The sequence below is a fragment of the Bufo bufo genome, chromosome 2 (genome assembly GCF_905171765.1).
Source record: "Bufo bufo chromosome 2, aBufBuf1.1, whole genome shotgun sequence".
Classification (NCBI taxonomy): Eukaryota; Metazoa; Chordata; class Amphibia; order Anura; family Bufonidae; genus Bufo; species Bufo bufo.
Genome location: NC_053390.1, coordinates 466,328,339 through 466,352,047, shown reverse-complemented (window position 1 = coordinate 466,352,047; position 23,709 = coordinate 466,328,339). Strand labels below are relative to the sequence as shown.

The following is a 23,709-nucleotide window of genomic DNA, read 5'->3' as shown; positions in this document are numbered from 1 at the left end:
CACTGGGAAATTTCCCTGGAGGGTCTATGGCCGGTCTGCCCCTGTACATGTTCAGCTAGGTTCAGTGGATTCTACAGCCCATCTACCAGTCCTTATGCTTATATTTCACTATATTCATTCTGTTTCTGTAAAGCAGACAGACTCCTGTCCTGTATATTCCATTATCCCATCTGGTTTCTGGCCAGACAGCGTAGTTCAGAGACAGGCGTTTGGCGCCGCTTGTTCGCTTCCACCATGAACGGACATTATTTATCCAGTCCAGTGGCTCCTTCCACCGCACCGCAGCCATCTTGGTAGAGGACTGGCTTTATGACGAGCTCTGTCGTTTCGGCGCCGCCATCTTGGGAGTGGAGGGGCCCGTGACAGTGATGGCCGGAAGGGATGAGAGTGCGCTTCCTCTGAGTCTCGCAGACCGCTAGAGTGAGGTATAACGGGCATGAGCTGGGACTGACGTCTGCGGAGCGGTTTCTCAGGAAAGCTGACCGCAGCGGAGGAGGATGTCGGCGAGCGCGGTCTATGTGCTGGACCTGAAGGGCAAGGTGAGAGGCGCCCCGTGGCAGACGGTGGCACAGGCTGGCCTCACCCAGCTGGCAGCTTTAAAATCGCCAGTCATGGCGGGATCTGTGTCCTGGGCAGGCGGCAGTATAAACGTCCTATACTAGGGATATAGAGCGGACACGTATTTTTGTATGGCTAGCCGCAATTTAATAAGGTCACGTGACTTCAGGCTCCAGCTGCGTCCCATCAAGCCTGGTCAGTGTATTCTGGGAAACTGCTCGACCAGCAATTACCAAGGGGCTTCACAGCGCTAATGAGGAAAGATCAGTGCAGCAATTACCAAGGGGCTTCACAGCGCTAATGAGGAAAGATCAGTGCAGCCCCAAGTTTCTGCAAACTCAGCATCGCAAAGAGTTCCCATACTCCTGGAAGTTCTGGGGTTCTGGCAGCTTAGGAGTCGCCCACAGTGATCTTCTCAGGGTGCGCACTGTGAATCCGATCTTCAGAGTATGTACAGGAATTGTACTGTAGAACCCAAGATCTGGACTGAGGTAGAGGCCATACCTCGAAGCGGAACTACAGTTAGGCCTTCTAAGTAACCGCCGTCACACGGCCATTTTTCGCACCAGTGAAAGTCTATGGGGCTATTCACATGGCCGTTTTTTTTAACGGCCAGTGAGTAGCGTCCGTCCAAAAATAGGACATGTCCTATTTTTTCACAGTCAGACGGACTACATTGAAATCAATGGGACCGTTTTTAACGGCCGATAGACGGGTGCACTCCTGTCAATATCTGCCGTTAAAAACTGGTACACTTTACCCAGGCAATTTAGGGGTTAAAAAAACCCTCACCTCATCCACTTGCTCGCGAAGCGGCAGTCTCTTCTGTCTTCATTGAGCAGGACCTGCGATCTCTGTGGTGACGTAACCACGTGGGAGTGCGCAGTGACATTATCGCGCACCTTCGGCAGGTTCCGCTCTGTGAAGAGAGAAGAGACTGCTGCAGCGCGAGCAAGTGGATAAGGTGAGTGTTTTTATTTTTTGTAAAATCAACTAAAAAAAACTGCGGTGTGCCACTATGGGGGCATTATTGGGGGAAATTATTTAAGATGGGGACATTAAAAAAATCATTTATACACCATGGGGGACATTATTTAAGATGGGGGGCCTACATTGGGAGCATTATTAAAGCTGAAAGCGGTAAAAAAAAAAAATCATACACTATGGGGGACATTATTTTAGCTGGGGGCCTACCATCCTGTGGGTGTTCTCAGAAGGGTGGGTCTAGAAATAACTGCCAATCAAATTTATCCATTATTCATGTCCGTTTTTAACGGACATAAAAAAAGGGATGCAAAACGGCCAGAAAATGGATGCACACACTGATGCAAAATGGCCATGAAAAACTAACAGTGTGTCCGTTTTTAATGGATGTTTTTTTTTCACTGTCGTGTGCATGAGGCCTAAGTGTGGTCTCCAGTGGTCACACTTGTGTTTCCGCAGATTTGTGATACATAATAGGTTAGCATGCTTCAGTAATAAAAACCTGATACATGACGGAAAGCTATGAGCATCAATGGAGAAAAGGAACAGATCATAATGGATCCTGTGGAAATGATCAGTGATGAGCGAACTTGCGTTTTCAAGGTTCTGGTTATCTAAGAATTCCGTTATGGATAACTTATGGTCCGTGGTAGCAGAATCCATATCGGAATTCTTAGATAACCCAAACCTTGTACGCTGAACACTAGAAATGATATATCACACAGCAGCCAGATGCTCATTCACAATCAGTATTGTGTCTGAGAAGGGTCCGTTGTTGCTCCATATGCCCGTGTTTTGCCCTCCATGTGCCATCTATAATCCACCTGCACTGCCAGACTGGAGATAGGATTTACTACAACACCTGAGGGGATGGGGAATGAGCAAACCTTCCATGCGATACATACGATGAGGGATTTTCTATTGATGACACCTGGCACCCTGCTGCTGTTTGAGGAGGAGGCGGTGCTCCATGCGATACATACGATGTGGGCTGTGGAGGGGTTTTCTATTGATGGCACCCTGCTGCTGTTTGAGGAGGAGGCGGTGCTCCATGCGATACATACGATGTGGGCTGTGGAGGGGTTTTCTATTGATGGCACCCTGCTGCTGTTTGAGGAGGAGGCGGTGCTCCATGCGATACATACGATGTGGGCTGTGGAGGGGTTTTCTATTGATGGCACCCTGCTGCTGTTGGAGGAGGAGGAGGTGGTGGTGGTGGTGCTCCATGCGATACATACGATGTGGGCTGTGGAGGGGTTTTCTATTGATGGCACCTGGCACCCTGCTGCTGTTTGAGGAGGAGGTGGTGCTCTAGTGTAATTACAAGTGCTTGCCCAATTCAAGTGAATGGAGTGAGTACTATTCAGGGCTCCAGACTAAAAAAAATATGAAGGAGCCATTGGCTCCTAACCTGAAAAATTTAGGAGCCAAATGAAATTTTTAGTCGCCAAATTTAAAATATATATATATATAATATAGCTGGGATGCTTAGGAGCATATAAGACATCTAAGGCCTCATGCACACGAACGTGTATATTCTTTCCATGTCCATTCCATTCGTTTTTTTTGCGGGCCGTATACAGAACCATTCATTTCAATGGGTCCGCAAAATAAACGGAAGTTACTCCGTGTGCTTTCTGTTTCTGTATGTCCGTACTTCTGTTCCACAAAAAAATAGAACATGTCCTATTATTGTCCGCATTACGGACAAGGAGAGGATTGTTCTATTAGGGGCCCGGCTGATCCGTTCCGCAAAATACAGAATGCACACGGACGTCATCCGGATTTTATGCAGAACCATTTTTTGCAGACTGCGAAATGCATACGGTCGTGTGCAAGAGGCCGAAGTCTGAGTGTCTGGAGCTGGATAACCTATCACCACGTGACCTACGACTATAAGGTCTCTCAGCCCGAGAGCGACCATTGAACCTGTAGCCCTGTTCTTTGCCCTTAGAAAGATCCATTGATTCAGGATGATTTACTTTGCTGGATGGGTGAGGGGAGCCCATCCAGGGGAGAATGTTTGGAGAAGCTCCATTAGGGATCTCAGAGGGAATGTTAGGAGTCTGCACTTTTTCAGTGGAGACTCCTCTGGTTCTGTTTCTGAGGCAGAAGGGTCCATTGATGGGATAATGTGTCTGTTCTTGGGGGATCAGGTGGTGTGTCTGGAGGAAGGACACTATGGACTGGTCCCTGAAAAGGGGGGCCTTTGTGGATGGGGCTGGATTCAAAGGCACTTGAGGTGTTGGAAACCAAGGAACCAGGCAGCGAGGGGGTAAGCGGCAAAATTTGAGACTTGTTAGTCACATCAGTTCGTTGTGAGGGAAAACTGGAGTCCAAGGTCTGCTAGGAGCTTGACAGGATTTGCGATGTAGGAGTGCCGAATTCACACGACGTCTGTGAGATCCCGGCCCGGAGTCCTGCTGAGTGCAGGAGCGCACGGCGTCATTGGTTGCTATGACGCCGTGCGCTTCCTGCTGCCGCCGTAGTACAGTAATACACTGGTAACCAGTGTATCACTGTACTGCGGCGGCAGCAGGAAGCGCACGGCGTCATAGCGACCAATGACGCCGTGCGCTCCTGCACTCAGCAGGACTCTGGGCCGGGATCTCACAGACGTCATGTGAATTCAGAAGCAGACTGCTGGAAGCGGAAGCACAAGATGCGGGAACCCAAGCCACGCCCACCCTCTATGCCGAGTAGTGTGAGCGAGCGGATCTTCATCCAGCAGACTGCTGCAGCGTGTCTCTGCTGGATGAAAGCCTTTTTTTCTTAGAGGCAGAGCAGCGGAGGGTTTAGGCGCAAATGGCGACAAGACTACAAAGTCTTGTCGCCATTTTGCAATTCCAAGTCGCATTGGCGACCATTTTGGTCGCCATCTGGACCCCTGCTATTCCATTCGCCTCAGACGACACGCAGTGTAATGAAGAGGACGTAGCACTCGCACATCTCTATACAGGTGTTTTCTGGTCTGCGCAGCCCTCACATCACGTTTCCATGGAAATCTGAGTAGAGGATTAGAAGTTTTCCTAGGATTCCCTACAATGCTAGTGACCTAAAAGTTTCCGTAGATTAAGCAGGCTACTTAAGGAGAATTACGTGTTGGCGTTCCATACAGAAACAATCTTGGAGGTAAGATTTTAAAGGGAACCTGTCACCATGAAACTCTAGTGTCATTTGCAAGCAGCCTGTTATAAAGCAGGAGAAGCTGAACGGATTGATATTATTTTATGGGAAAAGATTCAGTATAACTTATAGAGGGAAGGCTGTCAATCACTGATAGGACCGCCTCTGACTTCAAAGACCAGAATGAGATGGAATTTAAATGTAGAAAATACAAGTTTTATTGAATCTTTTCCCACAAAACTATATATCAATCTGCTCAGCTCCTTCTGCTCTATAACATGGTGCCTGTAGCTCAGAAGCCATGTTCAATGTGGAAGGTTCCCTTAAAGCGGTTGGCCACTCTGTTGGCACTTAAAGGGAACCTGTCACCTCCAACAAACATCCCAAGCCGGCAGAAGTACCTGAGTAGCCAGCAGCATGTTTGTAACGATCATTTTCTTCCTGCAGGCAGTTGAAGAAGATGCTGTAAAAATGTTCTTTAATCCCCTGTCTGGGTCCTAAAGCACCCTGCTTGTATCAGAGGTGCTTTCCTTCTATACTGGCACTCCTGTCTGTGCAGGGCTGGCAGGGGCTTAGCAGGAAGATTCAAGCAGAAATAAAGAAACTTTTGCAGGAGGAGGGGAAGCTGTGATGGCTGATCTGACTGCAGGCTCTGCCCCCTCTGTTTCCCCTGTACTGAGAGGATCCTGCTAACATGTGAGGATGTAGCAGAGCCAGGAAGGTGGTGAGGACCACAAACTGTGAGCAATCCCAGTGTCTGTCCTGTTTATGGGCCCTCTGCACTGTGTTCTTATCACAGACATGATATTACAGCCAGACCAACAGTTCAGGAGCTTTAACCCCTTGTGAGGTCCGTGATATCAGCAGCAGTCACTGGTCTCACCATCTATAATTGTGTGCCCTCTCCTTACTGCACACTGTATATGGAGATATGTGACCCCCCATCACTGCATATAGAGATCCGTGACCCCCCTGTACACTGTATACGGTGATCCGTGAGCCCCTGTACATTGTATATAGAGATGTCTGACTATACTTGTTTCCCTTTTTCCCCAGGTGAAGGGCAGTCATATTTTCATAGATGACTTCTAGGCTGTCAGCTCGGAGTAAGTTGTGTGATGATAGACAGGACGCTCCTTTCTATGTGAGCAGATCGACTTGTACAAATTTATTCATCACAGTTCTTGTGCAACAAAGATCTGTCCCCCCACTCAAAAGATCCCTCTCCTCCGGCAGTCCGTGCACCTAAACAAGGTGCTCAGCTCAGAGCTGCCGAAGATTTCTGGCTTCATTTGAGTCAGAAAACTGGCTCCCTGCCATTGTCACACCCCTTTTCGCAGTTAAAAAGTTGCAAACACATAGGGCCAGATTTATCATTAGCTCAAGTCAGAATAATGGAGTGAAAAAGTCGCAAATTTTTGAGCAATAGCTAAAACTGCGCAAAAATTAGCAACTTTTTTTCTGCTCTGTGCTATGCTTGCCAGTTTTCTGAAAGTGGGCGTGTTCTTATGTAAATGAATTTCTAGACAGATTTACTATAGTTGCAAAAAAGTCGCAAAAAAATGCGCAATTTCACTCCAGTGAGGACCATGCTTATCTTATAAGACTTTTTAATAAAACATGCGACTTTTTCGTAAAGACGTGCGACTTTTGTAAAGCTGCTTACTGACGGATAAACTGCTCCCGTCAAACCACATTTATTACAGTCTTAAAGGGCCGATCATAAATCTGACTTGGTTAAAACTGACCTTAGCCATATGTGAAAGTGGAGTGAGCTGTCAGAGTAATGATAAATCTGGCCCATAGTTCGCAAGTTTTTAACGCCACTTTTCAGAAACAAGGAAAATGATAACTCTCCCTCTCAATGATAACTCCTCCCCCCCCGAAACATATGTGTGGGACGGGTAGTAAACTCTCTTTACTGCTTGGACTGGGGCGTTCCTTCTATTACTATGTCTGTACAGCAGTTATTTACTGATGACCTGAGTTTTTGATAATGTCTGAGGGGCTCTTGTCTCTATAGTCGTGGCCAAATGTTTTGAGAATTAGATAAATATTGGAAAAGTTGCTGCTTAAGTTTTTATAATAGCAATTTGCATATACTCCAGAATGTTATGAAGAATGATCAAATGAATTGCATAGTCCTTCTTTGCCATGAAAATTAACTTAATCCCAAAAAAACCTTTCCATTGCATTTCATTGCTGTCATTAAAGGACCTGCTGAGATATTTCAGTAATCGTCTTGTTAACTCAGGTGAGAATGTTGACAAGCACAAGGCTGGAGATCATTGTCAGGCTGATTGGGTTAAAATGGCATATCCGGACGAGGTCTCCACTATTACAACCACAGATCCCTTGACAAAGGCCAGATATATGGCCGAAACGTTGGGACACGTTATACAAGCCTAATTTGCTATCCGGATGTATCAATTATGTATATATACATGAAGTTGTGAAATGATGTAAAACATCAATGAATTAATTAAATTGCATCAAAATTACTCTAGTGTGCCACGAATTTCTTCACTTTGCTACGTGACGTTTCCACGTCCTTCGTGGGCACCCACCACCCTAACAGGGTGTGCGGATCTCATCATCCCCTACATTGGGTTAAAATGGCAGACTTGACATGTTAAAAGGAGGGTGATGCTTGAAATCATTGTTCTTCCATTGTTAACCATGGTGACCTGCAAAGAAACGTGTGCAGCCATCATTGCGTTGCATAAAAATGGCTTCACAGGCAAGGCTATTGTGGCTACTAAGATTGCACCTCAATCAACAATTTATAGGATCATCAAGAACTTCAAGGAAAGAGGTTCAATTCTTGTTAAGAAGGCTTCAGGGCGTCCAAGAAAGTCCAGCAAGCGCCAGGATAGTCTCCTAAAGAGGATTCAGCTGCGGGATCGGAGTGCCACCAGTGCAGAGCTTGCTCAGGAATGGCAGCAGGCAGGTGTGAGCGCATCTGCACGCACAGTGAGGCGAAGACTTTTGGAAGATGGCCTGGTGTCAAGAAGGGCAGCAAAGAAGCCACTTCTCTCCAGAAAAAAACATCAGAGACAGATTGATCTTCTGCAGAAAGTATGGTGAATGGACTGCTGAGGACTGGGGCAAAGTCATATTCTCCGATTGTTTGGGGCATCTGGAAAAGGGCTTGTCCGGAGAAGAAAAGGTGAGCGCTACCATCAGTCCTGTGTCATGCCAACAGTAAAGCATCCTGAGACCATTCATGTGTGGGGTTGCTTCTCATCCAAGGGAGTGGGCTCACTCACAAATTTGTCCAAAAACACAGCCATGAATAAAGAATGGTACCAAAAACAGCAACTTCTTCCAACAAACCAACAACAGTTTGGTGAAGAACAATGCATTTTCCAGCACGATGGAGCACCGTGCCATAAGGCAAAAGTGATAACTAAGTGGCTCGGGGACCAAAACGTTGACATTTTGGGTCCATGGCCTGGAAACTCCGCAGATCTTAATCCCTTTGAGAACTTGTGGTCAATCCTCAAGAGGCGGGTGGACAAACAAAAACCCACTAATTCTGACAAACTCTAAGAAGTGATTATGAAAGAATGGGTTGCTATCAGTCAGGAATTGGCCCAGAAGTTGATTGAGAGCATGCCCAGTCGAATTGCAGAGGTCCTGAAAAAGAAGGGCCAACACTGCAAATACTGACTCTTTGCATAAATGTCATGTAATTGTCGATAAAAGCCTTTGAAACGTATGAAGTGCGTGTAATTATATTTCACTACATCACAGAAACAACTGAAACAAAGATCTAAAAGCAGTTTAGCAGCAAACTTTGTGAAAACAACTAATATTTGTGTCATTCTCAAAACTTTTGGCCACGACTGTATGTGAAAACACAGGTGGACGGGGATGTCATGTGACTTCTCCTTTGAAGATGCTTGCTGCGGTGCATGCTGGGATATTTACTTTCACTTTACAGCTGCTCCGAACACACATCCGGTCAGAGGAGCTCCCCCTGGGAAGTATGTCATGGTGAACAGGTTCGAAAAATTATAAATAGACAGTACATTTAGCTTTAGATATTAATACTTCATGGTTTTGGCTATTGTCTAGGGAACTTTGGATTTTTGATACTTAGGGAGGCCAACCCCTTTAAGTAATAATGAGAAACACTTGTGGTCGGATAGGCTATCAGAAAGGTGAACCTAACCTATCTAACCCCTATCTACAACAAGCAGTAGAATTATGCCATGACTGCCGTGGTAGGGCAGCCTAAAGGGGCCAAAAAGAGCAGACCTTGTTTAGAGTAAATATATACGTACCGTTACGACACCCGATTTGGAACGGAAAAGACCCTTCACGATGGAGGTGCGGAATATACCGTATATATCAGTGACTTCCATCTATATTACCTCTTTGTCATGTGTACCGCCACATCGTTCTTGGAGATGGTTAATGCTGATGCAATTGAAAGAGTGTCTGGTAACCAGGAACGATTTACTCCTATGTTGACTAACATATGACCATATTACGAGAAGGTCTGAATCCTGAGAGCTGCAGAATGAAACAAACAATGGTGAATCTGTTGGAAGTGCCTAGATTTGCATCCCAAACCGCGGCCCCCCAGCTGCCGCAAAACCACAACGCCCTGCTGTAGGCTGATACCTGTAGGCTGTCCGGGCACCGTGGGAGCTGCAGCCCCGCAACAGCCGGAGGGCTGCAGCCCGAGACCCCCGGCCCAGATGAACCCCAACCATCTGCCAAGGGCCCTGATCGGGCACCAACTGTTCCTGGTGGCAAAATACTTTACCTCTACTTATTCCCCAGGCCACACTTCCTATTAAGGGCCCAAAAGTCAGAACATGGTGTCTGCCGTCTTACTGTAGTAGTAAATTAAGTGAAATGTGTAAACCCACCAGGCCTGGGGAACCATCCACAGGAATACATGGCTATTTCGATTAACGAGCTAATGTTGCCTGTAATAAGGACAGAACGTACACAATACCTGCAGTTGTGACAGAAAATGCTTAAGGTCGTGATAAACTATGTATGCTGCGCCTGTAGTCGTGATAGGACTTGTCGTGTCAGAAGACATGACAGACTTCGTAAACTGCGCCTTATTACCGTACCTCCTACTGGAAGATGGACCGATACCCAGGACTTAGGCCGGACACCAACACCCTCAGCCCGAGTTTGTAGATTAAGTAAGCATGCCTGGGAGAAGATGATGTCCGCAAAGGCAGGCTTGGGATGACTGCTTATAAAGAAAACAATGAAAACCCAACAACCTAGAAAATAAAAAGTCAGGGAAAACAATAACGTGAGTGAGACTCTAATGGCACAAGTCACACGTGCGAGCCACCACAAGAAAATTGTAATGCGAGCCACAGATGACTGAGCCATGCGAGCGGGTCTGAAGGCAGAAAAAGACATGGAACTTACTTGTTGTGGGACCACGCAGCTGGCCTCGACTGGCGTTGTGTGTAAAATTTAAACGGAGAAGCCATACGTGAGAGACTAATGGCGGAGCCATGCGTGAGAGACTCTAATGGCAGAGACATGTGTAAAACTAAAACGGAGAAGCCATGCGAGAGAGACTAATGGCGGAGTCATATGTAACACTAAAAGGGGTAAGCCATGCGTGAGAGACTCTAATGGCGGAGTCATATGTAACACTAAAAGGGAGAAGCCATACGTGAGAGACTCTAATGGCTAAGCCATGCGTGAGAGACTAATGGCGGAGTCATAAGTGTAAACCGAAAAACGGAGAAGCCATGCGTGAGAGGCTCTAATGACGGAGTCATGTGTGTAAAACTAAAACGGAGAAGCCATACGTGAGAGACTAATGCCAGAGTCATATGTGTAAACCTAAAAACGGTGAAGCCATGCGTGAGAGACTCTAATTTTTTATTTTTTATTTATAAACCACTTATGCAGCACCAGTATGACTTGGGGACTCGCATAACCATGACCCTCTCTGACAATAAACCTAGGACGCTAACCAGCCTACAACCATATTGTACCCCTAACGAACAACATGAAGAACGGTCATCGGGCCCCCGGAGCCATGAGGCCTCCTGAAGCCAAGAGATTGACCTGGATGACCTTGCAGTGACGATAAGTAATTAAAACGTGAGCCAGACCTAATGGCAAATGCATAGACATTAGTGATCCGAACCACTTGCATGAATGAAACATTAACCAACCGCGAAATTGAAACAGATGGGAGAAAAACAAGAGCCAGAGGCATTGCAGTTCGCTAAGAAAAGACCCTTGTCGTGACAAACGAATGAACAACTGTGAAAACATAGTAGGAACTTACTCCTTTTGGCCCACTGTCCGCTAGGGAGCTACTTGGTTAACTGGGGCGGGAGATCAATCTGCGTGAATGCGGACCAGAAGTAAAAGGAGACCAGTCTGAGTGAATGCAAACCAGGATTAAAGAACACCACCCATTTTTTTTTTATTCCCCTCTTCCACCCAAGTAAACAGAAAAAGGTAGGCCTAAGGAATGTAACAAACCACCGAGGAAAGAAACGTAAGCCTGAAAAGAAAGCAGCTATGTTTATCGGAAGAGCAGTATCAGAGCGGTGTGCTGATAGCCCTAGTAAGAATACAGAGTAACCATTATGTAGCAATGAAAAGAAATGCAGCTTTAAGTGGAAGCAGAGTATAACACATGATGTAAGAACAAGTGGGTGAATGCAGCTCTGGATGTGAGTGGTGCCTAAAAACATGGTATGGGCACAGCTCCGAGTGTGAGCATGAGGAGCATGGTATAAAGCAGCCGTATGAATGCAATCTGAAAGTGAGCAGAGTATTAATGTAATGCAACAGCGAACGCAGCTCTAGTAGTGAATGGCGTATAGGACAAAATGTAAATGCAGACACACGGATGTAGCTTTGAAGGTAACAATCCTAACCACGATCATTTGACCATGGAGCCCAACCCCCTTCGCCCCAGAGCGCTACAAGTCACGGACCATGTAACCAAGTCCGATCCTACCGTGAATGCCAGCACTCGCCTGGCACCTTCTGCCATTGCCCAGGCGCAACCGAACCTCCACATGATGCTGCAGGAGTTTTTTTTTTTAATCTACCATTGATCCACATTTACCATCACTTAAATAAACCCATCACGCGTAGCTTGAGCCAACTGCAGACACGCACCCCGCATGTAAACCAGGTATCAGAAAACATACCACCATGTCCACTCTAAGCACATGCTACCCCAATAACTGTATGCAATGGCCCCACCAGGCCTCTGAATAGCCAGACAAACAATACAAACAACCATGGTTCGACCATTAGTGCCCAAACTCTGCTTCATCCCAGAGCGCTACATGTCGCGGACCGCAGCATGGGTCCCATGCAAACAACTCCGATCCTACCATGAATACCAGCGCCCTCCTGAGACATTCTGCCGTCGCCCAGCCGTAAGGAGCCTCCACACCATGCTGCTGTATCCTAGAGCTGACTCAGAGGTAGTGAAATCAGCTGAATCATCGTCAGCCTGGGCCCACAGGTGCCTATAAATAGCCTAGTAATCAGCCAGCCTGGGCCCACAGGTGCGTATAATCAGCTTAGTAATCAGCCAGCCTGGGCCCACAGGTGCATATAATCAGCTTAGTAATCAGCCAGCCTGGGCCCACAGGTGCGTGTAATTAGCTTTGTAATCAGCCTCCCCTCCCACAAATGCAGCAATATATTTGCTTAATACTTGTTGAGGGGTGAAATTTAGGTGACTGTTGTAACTATCCCTTGGAGAGTTAGTTCCCCCCTGACCCGGACACAGGCCTCTCACCCAGTTAAGCCAGTGCTCTCTGCTCTGCACTGAGGGGCAATCACCCCGAAACAGCAGATGAGGTGCTGGCTTATTTAATATCCAAGTCATGTCTTAAGGCTTATTTTAACCACCTCAGCCCCCCTAGCTTAAACACCCTGAAAGACCAGGCCACTTTTTACACTTCTGCACTACACTACTTTCACCGTTTATTGCTCGGTCATGCAACTTACCACCCAAATGAATTTTACCTCTTTTTCTTCTCACTAATAGAGCTTTCATTTGGTGGTATTTCATTGCTGCTGACATTTTTACTTTTTTTGTTATTAATCGAAATTTAACGATTTTTTTGCAAAAAAATGACATTTTTCACTTTCAAAAAACAAGATCCATATAGAAATTTTGCTCTAAATTTATTGTTCTACATGTCTTTGATAAAAAAAAAAATGTTTGGGTAAAAAAAAAAATGGTTTGGGTAAAAGTTCTAGCGTTTACAAACTATGGTACAAAAATGTGAATTTCCACTTTTTGAAGCAGCTCTGACTTTCTGAGCACCTGTCATGTTTCCTGAGGTTCTACAATGCCCAGACAGTACAAACACCCCACAAATGACCCCATTTCGGAAAGTACACACCCTAAGGTATTCGCTGATGGGCATAGTGAGTTCATAGAACTTTTTATTTTTTGTCACAAGTTAGTGGAAAATGATGATTTTTTTTTTTTTTTTTTTTTTTTCTTACAAAGTCTCATATTCCACTAACTTGTGACAAAAAATAAAAACTTCCATGAACTCACTATGTCCATCAGCGAATACCTTGGGGTCTCTTCTTTCCAAAATGGGGTCACTTGTGGGGTAGTTATACTGCCCTGGCATTCTAGGGGCCCAAATGTGTGGTAAGGAGTTTGAAATCAAATTCTGTAAAAAATGACCTGTGAAATCCGAAAGGTGCTCTTTGGAATATGGGTCCCTTTGCCCACCTAGGCTGCAAAAAAGTGTCACACATCTGGTATCTCTGTATTCAGGAGAAGTTGAGGAATGTGTTTTGGGGTGTCATTTTACATATACCCATGCTGGGTGAGAGAAATATCTTGGCAAAAGACAACTTTTCCCATTTTTTTTTTTATACAAAGTTGGCATTTGACCAAGATATTTATCTCACCCAGCATGGGTATATGTAAAAAGACACCCCAAAACACATTCCTCAACTTCTCCTGAATACAGAGATACCAGATGTGTGACACTTTTTTGCAGCCTAGGTGGGCAAAGGGGCCCATATTCCAAAGAGCACCTTTCGGATTTCACAGGTCATTTTTTACAGAATTTGATTTCAAACTCCTTACCACACATTTGGGCCCCTAGAATGCCAGGGCAGTATAACTACCCCACAAGTGACCCCATTTTGGAAAGAAGAGACCCCAAGGTATTCGCTGATGGGCATAGTGAGTTCATGGAAGTTTTTATTTTTTGTCACAAGTTAGTGGAATATGAGACTTTGTATGAAAAAAAAAATCATCATTTTCCACTAACTTGTGACAAAAAATAAAAAATTCTAGGAACTTGCCATGCCCCTCACGGAATACCTTGGGGTGTCTTCTTTCCAAAATGGGGTCACTTGTGGGGTAGTTATACTGCCCTGGCATTTTCCAGGGGCCCTAATGTGTGGTAAGTAGGTAAATGACCTGTGAAATCCGAAAGGTGCTCTTTGGAATGTGGTCCCCTTTGCCCACCTAGGCTGCAAAAAAGTGTCACACATGTGGTATCGCCGTATTCAGGAGAAGTTGGGGAATGTGTTTTGTGGTGTCATTTTACATATACCCATGCTGGGTGAGAGAAATATCTTGGCAAAAGACAACTTTTCCCATTTTTTTTATACAAAGTTGGCATTTGACCAAGATATTTATCTCACCCAGCATGGGTATATGTAAAATGACACCCCAAAACACATTCCCCAACTTCTCCTGAATACGGAGATACCACATGTGTGACACTTTTTTGCAGCCTAGGTGGGCAAAGGTGCCCAAATTCCTTTTAGGAGGGCATTTTTAGACATTTGGATACCAGACTTCTTCTCACGCTTTGGGGCCCCTAAAATGCCAGGGCAGTATAAATACCCCACATGTGACCCCATTTTGGAAAGAAGACACCCCAAGGTATTCCGTGAGGGGCATGGCAAGTTCCTAGAATTTTTTATTTTTTGTCACAAGTTAGTGGAAAATGATTTTTTTTTTTTTCATACAAAGTCTCATATTCCACTAACTTGTGACAAAAAATAAAAACTTCCATGAACTCACTATGCCCATCAGCGAATACCTTGGGGTGTCTTCTTTCCAAAATGGTGTTATTTGTGGGGTGTTTGTACTGCCCTGGCATTTGAGGGTCTCCGCAATCATTACATGTATGCCCAGCATTAGGAGTTTCTGCTATTCTCCTTATATTGAGCATACAGGTAATGAGATTTTTTTTTTCCGTTCAGCCTCTGGGCTGAAAGAAAAAAATGAACGGCACAGATTTCTTCATTCGCATCGATCAATGTGGATGAAAAAATCTCTGCCAAAAAAAGAAAATGGAGGGGAAAGGCGTCTGCCAGGACATAGGAGCTCCGCCCAACATCCATACCCACTTAGCTCGTATGCCCTGGCAAACCCGATTTCTCCATTCACATCAATCGATGTGGATGAATAAATCATTGCCGGGATTTTTTTTTTTTAGATATACAAAGTGTTTGCCAAAGTATATGAACACCGCCATCTCCTCAGCTCATATGCCTCGGCAAACGTATCTTTTACTGCAGAGGAGAAATCTCGTCTTGCAGCGCCGCATACACCGACTTGCGTGTAATCTGACAGCAGCGCAATGCTTCTGTCCGAATGCACATCAGTCCTGCAGCTAGTCGATCGATTGGTCCACCTGGAAGGTAAAAAAAACAAAACAAAAAAGAAAAAACCAGGCCGCAAAGCAATAACTTTATTAACTTTAGAACAGAACATATTAACTTTTTTTTTACTTTTTTTACTTTTTTACTTACCGGTAATTTTTTTTTTGTTTAGTTTTTTTTACCTTTATAGAACAAACCTCTCCTTCCCCATGGGACAATGTGCAAAGCGCAAATCGCCCAAAGATGTGGCAAAGTACGTTATGCACTTTATCCCAGGTGAAAGGAGAGGTTTGCAGCAGCTGTGAGTAAAAGGGCCCTAATAGCCCTGTGTGCCTGTCCTGTGAGATGCAATCCCTATGCTAGGTGTACCTGTGTGTGGTACTTCCGGAAACACTCTCCTAAGCATAGGGCAGGGTGGTCAGGGCAGTCAGGACAGAAATAGCGGGTGTCACGCCTTATTCCACTCCTGCTACAGACATGACATTTTTTTTGGGGTGGCGGTTGGGTTGAGGTACCAGCAACGACACTGGGGAAATGTCGCTCGTGTAGACAGCTAACTACACTGGTGGATGGGGCCACGGAACCTCCTGGGTAAAGGAGGTTCTCGATGATCTCTTCCTGCAATTTGAGGAAGGATCCTGTTCTCCCAGCCTTACTGTAGAGAACAAAACTATTATACAGCGCCAATTGAATTAAATATACAGACACCTTCTTATACCAGCGTCTGGTTCTGCGGGAAACTAAATAGGGAGCCAACATCTGGTCATTGAAGTCCACCCCTCCCATGAGCGCATTATAGTCGTGGACTGAGAGGGGCTTTACAATGACACGGGTTGCCCTTTCAATTTGGATTGTCGTGACTGCGTGAATGGAGGAGAGCATGTAAACGTCACGCTTGTCTCTCCATTTCACCGCGAGCAGTTCTTCGTTACACAAGGCAGCCCTCTCCCCCTTGCAAGACGGGTGGTTACAAGCCGTTGGGGGAAGCCCACGCGACTAGTTCGCGCGGTGCCACAGGCGCAAATCCGTTCTAGAAACAAATGCCTAAAGAGGGCCACACTTGTGTAAAAATTGTCCACATAAAGATGGTACCCCTTGCCGAATAAGGGTGACACCAAGTCCCAGACTGTCTTCCCACTGCTCCCCAGGTAGTCAGGGCAACCGACCGGCTCCAGGGTCTGATCTTTTCCCTCATAGATCCGAAATTTGTGGGTATAGCCTGTGGCCCTTTCACAGAGCTTATACAATTTGACCCCATACCGGGCACGCTTGCTTGGGATGTATTGTTTGAAGCCAAGGCGCCCGGTAAAATGTATTAGGGACTCGTCTACGCAGATGTTTTGCTCAGGGGTATACAAATCTGCAAATTTCTGGTTGAAATGGTCTATGAGGGGCTGAATTTTGTGGAGCCGGTCAAAAGCTGGGTGGCCTCTGGGACGGGAGGTCGTGTTGTCGCTAAAATGCAGAAAACGCAGGATGGCCTCAAATCGTGTCCTGGACATAGCAGCAGAGAACATGGGCATGTGATGAATCGGGTTCGTGGACCAATATGACCGCAATTCATGCTTTTTTGTCAGGCCCATGTTGAGGAGAAGGCCCAGAAAAATTTTAAGTTCGGAAACTTGGACTGGTTTCCACCGGAAAGGCTGGGCATAATAGCTTCCCGCGTTTGCGTTTATAAATTGTGTGGCATACCGGTTTGTCTCTGCCACGACTAAGTCCAAGAGCTCCGCAGTCAAGAACAGCTCAAAAAATCCCAGGGCCGAACCGATTTGAGCCGTCTCAACCCGAACTCCAGACTGGGCGGTGAAAGGGGGAACTACAGGTGCGGCTGAAGTTGGTGACTGCCAATCAGGGTTTGCCAGCACCTCAGGGATTCTAGGGGCTCTACGGGCCTGTCTGCGCGGTGGCTGCGACGGGGTAACTACTGCACGTGCCACCGTGCCAGCTTCAACTGCCCTTCTGGTGCTCGCTACTTCACCAGGTTGTACGGCAGTGCTGGTACTAGGTCCAGGAAGGGCTGCGCTGCTGGTGTATGTCTCACCACGTGATCCGGCAGCGACAGCCCCACTCTGCTGCTCTTGAAGCGGATCCTGCGTAACCTGTGGTCTAGCGACACGGGGCCGGGTACGCCTGGTGCTGCCAGGGACCTCAACCTCCTCGTCCGAACTTTGGGTCAGAGAGCCACTGCTTTCTACAGGTTCATATTCTGACCCGCTAGATTTGTCAGATGAGGGTTCCCATTCCTCATCCGACTGGGTTAGAATCCTGTAGGCCTCTTCAGAAGAATACCCCCTGTTTGACATTTTGGACTACTAAATTTAGGGGTATTCCCTGAGACTACCCAAGAAAAAAAGCAAACCTGTTTTACAAAGGGGAGGCTAGCGAAGTACCGGAGGCCGCTGCGGTTGATAAAAAATATCAAAACTGATTTTTTTATCGCCGCAGTGCGTGTAAAGTGAATGTGCAGTGATCAAAAAAAAAAAATTTTTTGTCACTGCGGTGGGGCGGGCGTGGGTGAACGCACGTGTGGGCGACCGATCAGGCCTGATCGGGCAAACACTGCGTTTTGGGTGGAGGGCGAGCTAAGGTGACACTAATACTATTATAGATCTGACTGTGATCAGTTTTGATCACTTACAGATACTATAAAAGTACAAATGCTGATTAGCGATACGCTAATCAACGAATAAAAGTGACTGCGGTGCGGTGGGGTGGGCGCTAACTGACGCTAACTACCTAACCAAGGGGCCTAAACTTTCCCTAAAACCTAACAGCCAATACTAGTGAAAAAAAAAAGTGACAGTTTACACTGATCACTTTTTGTCTTTCACTAGTGATTGACAGGGGCGATCAAAGGGGTGATCAAAGGGTTAATTGGGGTGCAGGGGGGTGATCTGGGGCTAAGGTGTAGTGTTGGTGCTACTCACAGTTCAGTCTGCTCCTGTGCTGGATCCAACCGACGAAAAGGACCAGCACAGGAGCAGAGAAGCCATATAACAGATCATATTTACTAATATGATCTGTTATATGGCTTGTGATTCGATTTTTTAAAAATCAGCAACCTGCCAGCGACGATCATTGGCTGGCAGGTTGCTGATGCAATTCTCCTCGAACTTTTGCCGGCCCGCGATGCGCATGCGCGGGCCGGCTGTGACCGAAATCTCGCGAGAGGACGCGCCGGCGCGTCCACTCGGAATGAAACAACCACCTCCAGGACGCGTCTGTGCGTACAGCGGTCCGGAGGTGGTTAAGAGCTGAACATTGACTTATAGGATAGCTGCCTTACATCTGGGGGCATTAGAGGCAGAGCTTGTTAAGAGCTCATTTGCATCCCATCTCTTCCTGTTACAACTACAGTTGTTGCGATACCAAATTTTTGATTTGATTTCGATACCATAAAAAAGTATTGCGATACTCGATACCACGCAAAAAAAAAAAAAAAGCCACGTGCACTCCGTATTTTAAAAAATGGCGAATCGCACATTTTATTTTTTTTCTGTTCCGGCTTATTAAATATTTTAATAGTTTGGACTTTTCGGACGTGGCGATATGTGATTGTTTGTTTATTTTTATTTTTTTATATATTTTATATGTGAAATTGGGAAAGGGGGTGATTTATACTTAAAGGGGTTCTGCACTTTGTTTTAACTGATCTATCCTCTGGATAGATCATCAGCATCTGATCGGCGGGGGTCCGACACCCGGGACCTCCGCCGATCAGCTGTTTGAGAAGGCAGCGGCACTCCAGCAGCGCCGTGGCCTTCTCACCGTTTACCGCCGGCCCAGTGACGTTACGACTAGTATCAACTAGCGTGGTCGGGGCTAAGCTCCATTCAAGTGAAAAAAGCTTAGCCCCGCCCACGCTAGTTGACACTAGTTGTGGCGTCACTGGGCCGGCGGTAAACAGTGAGAAGGCCGCGGCGCTGCTGCCTTCTCAAAAAGCTGATCGGCGGGGGTCCCGGGTGTCGGATCCCTGCCGATCAGAAGCTGATGATCTATCCAGAGGATAGATCATCAGTTAAAACAAAGTGCAGAACCCCTTTTAATATATAATATATATATTTTTTTAACACTCTTTTTATTTAATAACTATTTCCCCCCTTAGGGGTCAGAACCTGGGATCTTTTCATCCCTTGTCTTATTCACCCTGATAGATCTCTCAGGGTGAATAGGATCTCGCACATTTCCCTGCTGCCCTGTGCTTTGTGCACACAGCAGCAGGGAGCTGTCTATGGCAGCCAGGACTTCAGTAGTGTCCTGGCTGCCATGGTAACTGATCAGAGCACCAGGCTTACACTGCTGGGGCTCCGATCAGAAGCTGCCACTGCCACCAATGAAGAGGAGGTGAGGGGCTGTGGCCACTGCCACCAATGAAGAGGTGGTGAGGGGGGGGGGGGAGGGCGCACTGCAGGAGGCAATACAGGACCCTTAATACAGGAGGCAGGTACTGGCAGCAGATCAGAGGCAGTTAACCCCTCAGGTGCCGCTCCTCCCCATTGCTCCGATAGCATATGGAGCAGGAGGCAGTAATGGGGCACAGCGGGCGAACGGAGCGGCTCCCAGGAATAATAGTAAGTGCAGGGACATCTCTGGGCGCCGCTCTGTGTAGCCTGCTACTTAAAGTCCGGACCCATGAAAAGTGCTATCATTGGTTGCGCAGTGCGCCCGCCCCTCTCTCCTCATTGGTGGCAGGGCAGCAGCAGCACAGGGGGGAAGGAGAGAATGCTTTCTTCTCCCCCTCTGCTGCTGAGGGAACATGAGCGCCCTGACAGCAGCGGGCTCATGTTCTTTGATACTAGACTACGCAGCAGCGCAGCCCAGCATCGAAAAAATGGAAATCCCGGTATCAATACCGGAACAAAAGTATCGATTGGGTATCTCTGCGGGCCAGCGGGAGACCAAGGATTTTTATTGTGTCGAATTACTCGATTTAATCGAGTACTCGTTGCAGCCCTATTTTTCTTTTTTCCATAGCGGAAACAGGCTGCAGGAACCTGTGAGAAGTTACTTATTCCCAGACAACCCTTTCATTGCAGTCACTGAATATAGCAGATACACTTCATAAATGCTTCTTTTATTCCTATTTAGACTTGCAAATGATTCTCTGCATTTCCAGTACTTCCATATAGAGCTTTTCTAACTTTTTCTGAGGACAAATTCATAGATTTCTTAGTCTACTTTCACACTGGCATTTTGGCTTTCCGTTTGTGAGATCCGTTCAGGGCTCTCACAAGAGGTCCATAACGGATCAGTTTGCATTCTAATGCATTCTGAATGGAAAAGGATCCGCTCAGAATACATCAGTTCAGTCTCCATTCCGCTCTGGAGACGGACACCAAAACGCTGCTTGCAGAGTCTGATGAAACTGAGCCAAACGGATCTGTTCTGACACACAATGTAAGTCAATGGGGACGGATCCGTTTTCTCTGGCACAATGGAAAACGGATCTGTCCTCCATTGACTTTCAATGGAGTTCATGACTGATCCATCCTGGCTATGTTACAGATAATACAAACGGATCCGTTCTGAACATCCATGACTGATCCGCACCAAACACAAGTGTGAAAGTAGCCTTAGAATTAAGTATATAACTGTATTTTCCAGTTACTAAATGCACAGTGCATTGTATTGCATTTACTTAAAAGAATTTAGAAAATGTTAGGAATTTTAGAAATTGTATTCCAATAAACATAGTGTAAGTTCTATCTAAGTTGCCTTATTACTTACATGATAGTGAGAAAAAGCCCAATGTTACCATTTTACTACAGGAAAGCTATTATCATCAAAGGGAACCTGTCAACTCCCATAACCATCCCAAGCCGCTAGCAGTACCTGAGAGCAGCCAGCAGCGTGTTTCCGATGATGGTTTTCTTCCTGAAGGCAGATGCAGCAAAAGCCCAGAAAACGTTCTTTTATCCCCTGCCCGCGTGATTTTCTAGTCATGCTTCAAGTCACGGTCACCACGCCCCCTTCCCTGCCCCTTCGCTGTGACTGACAGCCAGCTGTTCGGCAAAGCCAGCTGAACTCTCGTGCACAAGCGCTGTCAGTCACAGCGTAGGGCAGGGAACAGGGCGTGGTTACCGTGACTTGAAGCAAGGAGGCCGCTGTCTCCGTGACTTCAAGCATGTGTGGAGAAGCGTGCCCGGCAGGGGATAAAACAACGTTTTCAGTACTTTTGCTGCATCTGCCTTCAGAAAGAAAACCATTGTCGGAAACCCGCTGCTGGCTACTCTCAGGTACTGCTGGCGGCTTAGGATGGTTTTTGGAGATGACAGGTTCCCTTTAAATTCTTTATGAGGGAGTTGGGGTCGAAGTGTGATAAAATGCAGGGGTCGGACTCAACTTTGGCTTACCGACTTCACTGCCTTCATCATTGACACTTTGTGTGCACAGTATAAAACGTGTATGTAGATATTCTGTAACTTTTGAATTATTGATTGAAGTCATTTATTACATTAAATCTTGATTTTGGGTATATACCTGACACAGATGCACTATTGCTTGATAAATGCTTGTGGGAGCTGAAATGTTGCATGGGTTAATTAAAGGATCATCTTTTTGCAAGGGAAAAAAGAATATTTTGAACCATATTTGGCTCAGTGAGCAAGCGTCTACCCTGTCCATTTAGCGTTTCCAAATGGTAATGGCACATACAACACAGTGGACAATATGACTTTGTGGACCTTAATGCCCAAGCCCTCATTCTAAGAGCTATAACAATATTTTTTATCTTTCTGTCACATAACTCATTATACTGTCATTGTCTTTTCACTTTGTATAAAGAAATAACATTGATAACATTGTTCTCTCTTCATCAGTATCTGATTGGTGGGGATCTAACACCCAGAACCCCTGCCAATCATCTGTTAAAAGAGGCCAGGCTCTACGTGAGCGGCGCTGCCTCCTCCCATGCCATGTGATGTCGCCATATATCAGTCGCATGGTCTATTTGCAGTTCAGCCTATTCAAGTCATTGGTTCTGATTTCAATACTTTACAGTTGAAACTTCCAAAAAGTGACCCCATTTTGGAAACTACGGGATAAGGTGACAGTTTTGTTGGTATTATTTTGGGATACATATGATTTTTTTTAATCGCTCTATATTACGTTTTTTGTGAGGCAAGGTAACCAAAAAATGGCTGCTCTGGCACAGTTTTCAATCTTTGTTTTTTTTACAATGTTCATCTGACAGGCTGGATCATGTGCTATTTTTATAGAGCAGGTTGTTACGGACGCAATGATATGCAATATGTCTACTTTCTTTGTTTCAGTTTTACATAATAAACATTTTTGAAAAAATACAATGTTTCTGTCTCCATTTTCTGAACGTCATATTTTTGATATTTTTCTGCCGGTCATCTTGTGCAGGGGCTAGTTTTTTTGCAGAAAGAGTTGACGTTTTTATTAGTACAATTTTTGGGTACATATGGTATTTTGAACATTCATTATTACACTTTATGGGGCAAGGTGACCCAAAAATTGGTTGTTTTGGCACAGTTTTTATTTATTTATTTTTACAGTGTTCACTTGAGGGGTTAGGTAATGTGATATTTTTATAGAGCTGGTTGTTACGGACGCGGCGATACCTAATATGTCTACTATTTATTTATTTAACTTTAACACAATAATAGCATTTTTGAAACAAAGAATTATATTTTAGTGTCTGCATAGTCTGAGATATATATATATATATATATATATATATATATATATATATATTATATATATATATATAGCGATTGTCCTGTGTAGGGCTCGTTTTTTCGGATAAGGTGACTGTTTGTTTTATTGGTACAATTTTGGGGGGCATATGCCTTTTTGATCACTTGGTGTTGCACTTTTTGTGATGTAAGGTGACAAAAATGGCTTTTTTTTTTTTTTTTACGGTGTTTATCCGACAGGGTGGATCATGCGATATATTTATAGAGCCGGTCGTTGTGGATGCGATGATACCTAATAGGTGTGGTTTTGATTTGTTTTGTTTTTCTATATTTTACTATTAAATCAGGGGAAAGGGGCTTTTTTTTTTTTTTTTTACTTTAAACTTTATTTATTTTTTTGATTAAAAAAAAAAACTTCTTTTTTACTCTTTCTTTTTTTTAAAACTTTATTTCTGTCCCACTATGGAACTTAACTTTTGGGGGTCTGATCCCCTCTGCACTGCATCACAATACATCTGTATTGTAATGCATTGCCTGTTAGTGTATTACTCTCTGTAATACACTAACAGGTTGCCTAGTAAACCCAGCCTGGGGCTGGATCTCCTCGGCCCCCTTAGAAGGCAGGTCCCAATGCTTTGCCCGATGGGCTTCCTCACCTGCCGCAAATACTCTCTATGCTGCAGTCAGCGCTGACCGCGGCATAGAAGGGGTTTATCCGCCGGCATTGGCTTTTACAGTAATGCTGGCGGAT

The 23,709-nt window shown here is 45.5% G+C and overlaps 1 protein-coding gene across 1 annotated transcript in view; it reads left to right on the top strand.

The window, feature by feature from the left end:
• The first annotated feature begins 352 nt into the window (after positions 1-352).
• LOC120989518 (AP-1 complex subunit mu-1) overlaps positions 353-23,709 on the top strand; it is a 50,251-nt gene continuing 26,894 nt past the window's right edge. Inside the window, exon 1 of the mRNA XM_040417667.1 lies at positions 353-539. Coding sequence (XP_040273601.1) covers positions 498-539 — 42 coding nt within the window. The 5' untranslated portion in view covers positions 353-497. The remainder of the gene's footprint in view (positions 540-23,709) is intronic.